Source organism: Erpetoichthys calabaricus, chromosome 18 (assembly GCF_900747795.2).
Source record: "Erpetoichthys calabaricus chromosome 18, fErpCal1.3, whole genome shotgun sequence".
Classification (NCBI taxonomy): Eukaryota; Metazoa; Chordata; class Cladistia; order Polypteriformes; family Polypteridae; genus Erpetoichthys; species Erpetoichthys calabaricus.
Window position 1 is genome coordinate 30,907,599 of NC_041411.2, and position 10,081 is coordinate 30,917,679.

Below are 10,081 nucleotides of genomic sequence, written 5' to 3' on the forward strand. Positions count from 1 at the left end.
GTGTACACGCCTCCTAGTTGAAGCACCTTTTGATTTTATTACAGCACTCAGTGTTTTTGGATAAAGTCTACCAGTTTGGCACATCCAAATTTTGTCCACTCCTCCTTGCAAAAAAATTTCCAGATCTGTCAAATTATGCGGGCGTCTCCTGTGCTCAGTTCTCTTCAGGTCACCCCACATATTTTCAATTGACTTAAGGTCTGGGCTCTGGCAGGGCATTGATCCTCCTTTGATGAAGCCATTGCTTTGTTGATTTTGATGTATGCTTCTGGTAATTGTCAAGCTGAAAGGTGAAGTTCATCTTCATCTTTCTAGCAGAAGCTTGAAGGTTTTGTACCAAAACAGACTGATACTTGGAGCCATTCTTGATTCCATCCACCTTGACTAAAGCCCCAGTTCCAGCTGAAGAAAAGCAGCCCCAAATGCTTCCACCATGCATCTTTTGATGATGTGCCGTGTTATTTTTGTGCCAAACATATCTTTTGGAATTATGGACAAATAGTTCAACCTTGGTCTTATCAGACCATAACACATTTTCTATATGTTTGTGGGAAACAGAGTATACCTTTTTGTAAAGTTTAGCGAATGTTGTGATGCTTTTCTGTGAGAAAAAGCTTTCGTCTTGCTACCCTACCCCACAACCCAGACATATGAGGAATACGACTGATTGTTGTCACATGTAGGGAACAAACAGTACTTGTCAGGATATCCTTCACGTGCTTTAATGGCGCTGTAGGCATCTTTGTGGCTTCACTGAGTGGTTTTCTTCTTGTTTTCTCATCAGTCTTTGAGGGACGTCCTGGTCTCGGTAGAGTCAATGTTGAACCGTATTTTCTCCATTTGTTGATGTTTGTCTTCACTGTGCTTCATGGGATGTTTAATGCGTTGGATACTTTTTTTGCACCCCTGGCTTGACTGATACCTTTCAATGTTGAGATCCCATTCATGTTTTAAAAGCTCTTGTCGCACCATGGCTTTTGGAGTATATCGCAGAATAACCCTGCAAAAACAGCCAAACGTTATCTTTACACTGGCTACTATTTCAGATGAGACTTATTGAAATCAGTTGCTTCTGAACGCAGAACATCCTTGATTATTAAACAGTTTCTGATTTGTTTTCACCTCCTTTGTATAGATTGCAATTCTGCAATAAAGGCGGAATAGATTCGGACAGGATTTATCTTGGTTTCATTTTTTTATTACACACAAGCTGCAAATGTGGCAGGGGTGTGCAGACTTTTTACATCCACTGTACATGGAAATTAAATCCCAAACCTCTTGTAGGTCACACAGTTTAACAAAATAGTCTAAAATGTCCCTCTCTCAATGAACTTCTCAGTGACATACAATTAAATATTAGCGCAGAACTGCTGCCAAGACAGCAAGAATGGGGATTTGGAGATGAACCCTTGTAGAAAACATGACACGGATCAGGGTTTGGTACCAAACTTCTTATAGATCATCCTGGTTGAACACAATATTCTGAAAAGAACTCTGACTTTGTGTTTTAGGTGCAGCACAGAAGCTTTCACAAGTCATTCTTCTAGGTTGGGCATTTTCACCGAATACTTTTCCCTGATGGTATGCAGGCCCTACAAATGTGAGCCTTCAGCCTTAAATTCATGATCATTTTTTTAAGCCTGAAGGCAGGTTCAAGGCTTTGGCCTTGGTTTTTATTGTGAGTACCTTCACTTTCTGCATTAACATTTAAACATTATTTATTTACATACTAGGACAGTGCCTCTATCTTTCAAATAATTTATGAAAGAGGCAAAGGCGGACATGAGACCAGTGTTATAGTTTTAGAACATATAACTATTTGTATTTTACCTCAAAGTTTACATTACTTTTGCTATCTCTCCATCCATGCATTAGGAGAAGTTGTCCTATTTCCTATCTTTAAAATAATTTAATTCCACACTATACTGTAACTATAATTTAAGAGAGCTAAGAGGCCAGATTTCACATTAACCTTATTTCCAATTAGCACACTTTAATAACTTTATGAGCTAATTAATCACATATTAAACCCACTTTAATTGGTAAGAGATTATTGAAGGAGTTAAGAGGCTTTTTCAAATTAGAAGGAAAAGGATCAGCAAAACAGGTAATAGAAAGTAATTACCGTATTTTTATTAATATTTTACTTAAGAATTTGGTCTCAGATTACTGTAACTGATTAGAAAGCCCAAAAATAAGCACAGAGTCTTAACTATTAAAAAGTAACGCTATCGTGTATTTTGAGGGCACCACAATGTTGTACCTGCACCCTGGGCAGTATTAGCTCTCATATTATTGACTCCTATAAAGGATTCCTAGTGACTTGTATTAGCATTCAGTCCTTTAAATGTAATGACCCTCTGAGTTATTAAATCATCAGACAGTGACAGCAAGGTTGAGCGAAGTGTGGCAGCCATACAAACGTCCAAACTGGGCATGCTTAACTGCGGGCAAGAAGAGATAAGAATCACCTTAAAGAATTACATTAAAAACATACAATTCATTTAATTCAGGTTTATTGGGGCGAATGCTTCGACTAGAAGCACTGGACACAATACAGGTAACAGCCTTGGACAAGGCAGAAGTCAACTGTAGAGCCCACTATCAGACACTTGCCAGCACTCACACTGGGCCAATTAAAACGTACCAGTTAACCTAACCTGCACGCCAGCAGGCTTATGGAAGGAAAAGCAGAGGATTCAGTACAAAAACACACATGCATGATGGGAAGAACATGCAAACTACATTCAGTATGTGGGATCTGTGAAGCTATCCGCTTAAAGATTCTTTTTTATTTCAGATTGTGTACCTGTGTTTTACTAAAAGTAACAGAAAGCAAGCAATTCATTTTTAAAATGTGCTTCTTTCCTTAAAAGGTTGCAATACAGGAACCAATTTGTACATTCATGCCCCCAACCTCACTTCCACCCCTTGAGTAGGGAAAACTCACATGGACATAAGGACAACGAGCACTGCGCTGACAGTTAAACCTAAGGTTAGGGGCTGATAGGCTCAGAGCTAACCAAGTCGTCTTTGATGCCACTTGTTTTCATACGTCCAGGCATTTACTCTCAATTAACATGCCTAAAAAAGTTTATCCATCATAATGTGTGGTACAATAAAACCTGACAGCTCTTGAAATGAACCTAGTCGTTTTATTAACTCAATGTGATCCCGGTCTTTAAATGACCTCTTTCTATAATTAGCCACTCTGTTTCCTCATATTTTATGGACACACTATACATTGCTTTCTTTAGTTGACTCATTTTTATTCTGCTGTTTCCTAAGACTGTGTCATCTCCGTGTTTCTGAATATGAGCAGATCTGTGGGCAGACGCTGATGTGTCTCATTCAGTGCTGCATATGTGTGCTTATCATGAACCACTTGCGTAAAACAATTTGGAAAGTAATAAAAAGAAAATGCTTTAATAGTAAGCTGAAAAGCACCAGTACAGTGCAAATATGAAAAGAAATAGTTATACATGTTTTAGGCATTTAGAAATAGCAGCACACACTGTTAGGTTTCTGAATTTACTAAACTGGAAGAATAAGTACAGATGCAGGAACTGTATAAATTTAATTAAGGAAAGGTTTTTATGAAAAATAAATTATCAGTGCATCACTGATAGGTCATCTTTTTTTCTGAAGACATTTCTTGCAATATTTAATCCTTCACAATTTCACCCTTAATATTGCTTATCTGAAGAAAAGACTCTCATAAGGAGAGAGTCATATTTACAGGCACATAAGGAATTCTCTTCCAAGCACACTGTGCTATCTTGCCAATTATTTAGATTTCTTAAAAACTAGAGCAGTACTTAACCATAAGTATGGTAATTACTTGAAATTTGAATTCTTGTGAATCACAAAAAAAAATGGCTTCTCTACAAAGATATTCTTTAGGAGATCTTTCTAAATGCATTCATTTATTGAAGACAATGAAACCAGTCTAACACTATCACGTTTCCTACCTGTAAATAGCCAGCGAGTTTGGTATCCAAAAAAAACCCAGCTAATTTATATTTAAATTATAACAGAGGAACAACAGTTATCACAGCTGATTTTGCCAAATAGTCCTCTGAACAAGCAAGTAGTGAAAATTCAGCAGGAGGCTGACAGTTTATTTTACCATGCCAAATCTCCATGACAGCTGTAAAAATTCTACGAATTAGCCATGCTGCCAGCAAACTCTCCCCATCAGTTCTTAAAAGCAACCTCTTCTGTGTGTTGTTTGAACACAGAAAGCCATGCAAAGTGCCTCTGTGTAAAATCAACACCACAAGGAGTAAGAACACATTTGGCCAGATTGGCCTCTGAGATGAATTTGGAATTAATGATTTGAAAGAACAGAGGGGGGAAAAAAGGTTTGCAGCTCATTTAATGAGATATGTAAAAAGAAAATCTAACAAAACAAGGGGTGTAGGAATTCTAGCACAGAAAACTGGTTTCGTGCTTTTTTTTTAATGGACAGGGCCAGGAGAACCTTCACTGCTGCCCCGGGCCTGAAGAACAGACAATGAAAGCGAACAGCTTTGGTGGACCTCTGAATGCTTCATGATATTAGCGACTGTGAGTGCAGAACTGTTTCATTGGCGTTATGTGACATCGGACAAGGTCTCAATTTGTCAAAACGAATACAATGTACATCTATTAAATAAAAAGGACATTATTTTTACCCAAAAAGCTAAATTTGGGTAATGTGCAAGTCCTGCAAAAAGCACGATCGGTTATATCTTAAAGCGTCAGTTAAAACTCACCGAACTGGCTGTAAAATGAAGAGGAAATAAGTTTTAAATGATAATACAGAGCTTAACCACTTTTCTAAACCATTTGTAATTTTCCTCATTTTCTGGTTTTGATGGACTTGTTAAATTATTTTTCGAAATTTCTAGAATACGCTGTCACTTGGTTATTCAATAGGGCCATCACGGAATCTAAAAACCCATCGGTCACTTCCAACTCCAGAAAGCCCAATATGGACATTACAGCTCTGATCCCGTGGAGGCTCACTGCAGGCCACCGTAGTGTTCAGTCTGTCTGTCTGTCACTTACCGAAGCAAGAACGACATCCAGCCCTAACACCTGCCGCTTTATTCCGGGCCGTATCTGAGTATCAGGTGAAAGACCTCGCATTGTGTACGTCTTAGTTGCCTTGATATAATATTCAAACATTCCAAGAACAATCAGTAATTAATAAGTATTTATACAAAAGCGGACATTTCTCCACCAATCGATCAGTCAGAGTGCATTGATAGTCTCTGACATAAAGCTGATGCGCTCACTGCGCACTCTTCGCAAAGGGCTCGCCCACCACCCAATTTACGGCCTAAATACAAATGAGAAAACACCCAGATATATATAATTAAGAAGTATGGAGGCAAATAATATAAAATCACCGATGAATTAAAAGAATATGGTGCCCCACATAATGGTGATAAATCTATTGTCACATCATGTTTTTCTTTCACTTTCACTTGTTTTCAAAGTTTGTCAGTGCCTAATTCATAGATTCTTTTATTCAGAATTTCCAAAAATATAACGCGACTTTTTATTTACAATGAGGGATCACAACAATTATTATGAACAATCAAATCCATCCATTTTCCAACCCGCTGAATCCGAACACAGGATCCCGGGGGTCTGCTGGAGCCAATCCCAGCCAGCACAGGGCGCAAGGCAGGAACCAAGCCCTGCCAACCCACCGCAGGACACACACACACACACACCAAGCACGCACTAGGGCCAATTTAGAATCGGCAGTCCACCTAATCTGCATGTCTTTGGACAGTGGAGGAAACCGGAGCACCCAGAGGAAACCCACGCAGACACGGGGATTTTGAATATCAGTCAATATTAGCATTATTACCCGACTGAATGGTATGGGCAGTCTACCCATTCTGACACACAATATGTACTGCATTTGACTGGCAACACTAACAATAGCCAATCGCCGGGACTGAAACAAACTAGCACAAGTTGAACCGCCTGAACACTCACGTCATAGTCAGTATATATAAAACAAACTAGTCAGGAAAACAGATGGTATACATTATTAATTATCATTAATATCAGTCGGGATTCCACACTTCTGTACTAGAAAAAAAATGTCCAGTTACAAACCAAACCGTCTCCTTAATTCGTACAATTAGATAGATAGATAGATAGATAGACAGATAGATAGATAGATAGATAGATAGATAGATAGATAGATAGATAGATAGATAGATAGATAGATAGATAGATAGATAGATAGATAGATAGATAGATAGATACTTTATTAATCGAAAATATTTAATTGAATCAGTCTTCGAGTAAAGTTGTGAATAGTATTAATTGCTAATGGCTATTCTTTTCGTTTATCCTTTAATTTATTTTCTGTAATTATTGCCAAATCTACATCGTTGGGGATTCGTGATCCCCTGTCCAATCCTATAAGGCTGCAAGGACGCAAACCTGGCCGCCTCTCCCGACACGCAGTGTGAAGTTCATTGAAAAAAATAAAATCAGGCGGTCAAGATGTCGATCTGCACACAAGAGTGAAACAAACGCCGCTAAGGTCATTTTCTGTATTGTAGTAATTAACTAGAACAGTCGACCTCTGTCCTTATGATGCATTTATACTTTCCAATCTGAATTTCAGGTGAAGGAAGTTAACGAGAGTGACAGCAGTATTTAAAGAGGGAGGAAACACAATGCGCTATATAAGGTGCATTGCAGGCTGAAGTGGGGGTCCGAGTTTAATCGTCTAGATATTAAAAGTACACAGTGAGTCTAAACAGTGCAGAAAGGCACGTACACACTTTCCAGTTAGTCAAAACCTCTTCTTAATTCCTTATTATTTCAGACCTACATGTGCCAAATAATGTGAACATCTCAGTTTACTTGTCGTGTATATATGAAGCTGGCTGAATTTAAATTATTTTGTGCGTTTTTATATTTCAATGTTTTACTTTAGGTTTAAGGAAACTTCCAAAATATAAATATATTGTGCAGACATATAGTACACTTATAGAGCTGGCCAGAAATTAATGTGTTCCGTTGTTTTAATCTCCCCACTCTCTTCAGCCCTGTCCTATTTTATAAGGAAACGTACAGTATCACCGACAGCGAATATTAAAACTGAACCAAAATCATTTAAACGTGCATCATTGGACTTATTTAAGAATTACAAGTACAACTGCAACTGAACGCTTCATTTCTGGCTTCGTTTCCTTACATATTGTTTCAAAACTCATCTGTGTTTTCCTGTCTCATTTTTAAAGTTGCATCATTTAATGAACAAAGATTAACTTTCTTGTCAGCCCGAGTTCTCCATTTTCTATTCGTTTCCTGGCCCCAATTTGAATTTAATAGACCCCATCCCATTTTTCAGACCCGCTCTTGGATTATGCTGCTTGTGCAGCTGAACGCCAAGATAACGGCGCTCATCCCTTTTATCTGTAATGATGTAATACATCCTCACACGGGCACGGATGATGGGAGAATAATGGGATTGTGGGATAGCGGTAATGGTACACAATGCTACAGTCTTTTTTTTTTTCCAGCTGCAGACTGTTTCATGTCTGCAAAATGCACTGATGGAAATTAAAAGCATCCGCTGGAAACCTTACAAATGCGGAAAACTAACTCATTCCAAAGAACTGCAAGAGGAGCGGAAGGTGTCTACCGCGCTTGCAGTGTTTGCGAAAACTTATGTAGGGATTCGGATTTATTCAAACTGTTATCGATGCAGGCTTTTAAAATTTGCGACTGGGTGACTGGTGGATTTTTTTTTTCTTTTGGTTTCTACATCCCACAAGGTCAATTTCTGACTAGGGCGAAAGGTACATATTATCTCTGACTGTTTCTCTGTTTTCTTTTAAAGCCGAAATAATAGTTTCGAAAAACACAAAGTATAATTAACATCGGTAAACATTAGGTTAAAAGGACACAGATCATTTAAAATGACTTAATAAAATGCCGATAACTTCAAAGGCCTTCGGAGACGTATGCCGTTTTGTAAATGTCAAACAGCATGCAATAAGCAAACTCGCTATTAAAATTGTTGTTTACCTAAATAACATAGCGAATAATATATATATAATAATATAAACCGTTAATATATTGTCTGGACCTAAGAACACGTTTAAGCGGAGTACAAAAGTTTTACTTATTTGAAATAAAATGTTTGAGAAGTAGACAGATACATAGGTTTTACAGATCTGGTCTTACGTGTCGTGATGCACACTGTTAGCAATGAGTAAAACTATAACCAATGACTTTTTAAAAGTTTTTGGACATCATTAAGGAAGCATGCTACAAACATACCTTCTGTAAAAGCTGTGAACCAGAGTACTTGGCTGCAATGGATTTGATTTCTCCTCCAAAAGCAGAAGCCCATAACTTGACGCTAAATAAATAAATAGATAAATAAATAATAGATACCAACTGAGTGCTTTAAGTAGTTATAATCAATAGGAGGATGCATCCTGCTTTTTTTAGGTTTTAGATAAGATCGAATCGACTGCCTCCTTGCCATCTGTAAACTGTAGTTTCAGCACAATCCAGATAACATTAAAGTTCACTTTTCTAACAAGTACTGTGAGCTTTAATTTCTTAATGAAATGTGGCTCATTTCCGGTGGTCTAAATGAAACTGAGCAGCACAGAGGACAGAGAGATTCTTATAAAACAAGAGGTGAAAGCTTCGTGTCAATATTATGTTAAAGACACAAGGTCGGATCGACATTGCATTCCTTTAAATAATGTTTCCACAAATTGTCTTTTTCATTTCTCTTTTTTTTTTTTTTTTTTTAAACTTGGTATGTCGGAATATCTCCGTGCTGGTCAATGCTGGGCTTATACTACCGTTACACAGTAGTATCTAATATCAGAGATGCCTTTTTAACTTACTACAATAAACTACATTCATATACGATCTTCTGCTGATAATACTTACACAGACAAGGGGATCTGCTGCTGAGACCCGACCAAATCCATAAGCGTTAGGGAAAATGTTATCCAGATGAGAGGGAGAAGAACTCCACACAAGCCCGAACATTTCCAATGTCCCCGCATCGTGTCACTGGACATCTGCTCTATCGAGGTAACTTGCGGAAGGTCGGCTGCTCTCTGTGCTGTCTCTGATCTTTGACATTAAAGAGCTCGCGATTAGTCCGAGTCGTCCCGTGGCCGGCGTGACAGAGTTTCGAACCACCTGCGCTGTTGCCGTTGTCGTCTTTCCTCGGTTCTTTCCACTCGACTAGTTTGCCCGCAGACACTTTGCTCTCTACTTCCACACAACTCCTGCAGTAAAGTCCGATAGGATAACAGCGATGACCTACTAGAGCTCCAAAGCGCCCTTTAGCTGCCAGACAGGGACGATACAGAAAAAAATGACTATCGATTTTACTGAAGGTACCTCATCTTCCCGCAAATCACCGTCCAATGCCCAAGCGAGGGCAGCGCCCGCAGTATCGGTCCCTCTCCTGCACTCCTTCTCCTCCTTTTTTTTAACGTACTCGTTAATACTTATAACCCCCATCAGCTTTCAAGCCACATCAAGTCATGCAGTAGTGCTGGTTTACTGAAGCAGGCATTGATGGAAAACTGCTGACGAAAGCCAGGAAGAGAGAGAGAGAGAGAGAGAGAGGGGGGAGGAGGGAGAGAGATGCCCACAGAACTACAAAAATAAAAAGGCAGACTTTTTTCCCAAGGCCTACAATACCCATATGCTACGAAACGCATCAAGCTGGACGACAGTCAAACAGGCTGTGCCCGCGCACATTTTCACTTCGCGCGCTCGTGTGTGTGTGTGTGTGTGAGCGTCTCTCTCTCTCTCTCTCTCTCTCTCTCTCTCTCTCTCTCTCTCTCTCTCTCTCTCTCTCTCTCTCTCTCTCTCTCTCTCTCACTACTACTCACATTCACATGCATTCTCTGCTTCTTTTTCCTTCTGCCTCTCTTCACCCACACACAGTCAAAAACACAATCATGCATGGTCTCACAAGCGCACGCACTCTATTCAACACACATCGTTTCTCACACACTTACGTATCACTCTCGCCCACATGCACATATTGACCATCCCACACTTACTCGCACGT

General features: G+C 39.1%; 1 protein-coding gene across 4 annotated transcripts in view; it reads right to left on the bottom strand.

The window, feature by feature from the left end:
- Nucleotides 1-9,799, bottom strand: part of cacna2d3a (calcium channel, voltage-dependent, alpha 2/delta subunit 3a) — a 624,026-nt gene extending 614,227 nt beyond the window's left edge. For 2 of the 4 annotated variants that reach the window (XM_051921048.1, XM_051921046.1), the window contains exons 1-2: nucleotides 8,938-9,796; nucleotides 8,308-8,389 (exon numbers count right to left, since the gene is read on the bottom strand). In XM_051921048.1, the coding sequence (XP_051777008.1) occupies nucleotides 8,308-8,389; nucleotides 8,938-9,071 (216 nt within the window). In that variant the 5' untranslated portion in view covers nucleotides 9,072-9,796. Of the gene's footprint in view, nucleotides 1-8,307; nucleotides 8,390-8,937 lie in introns of all 4 variants that reach the window. The other 2 variants (XR_007933861.1, XM_051921047.1) reach the window with 2 other exon arrangements.
- Between the last annotated feature and the right edge of the window lie 282 nt (nucleotides 9,800-10,081).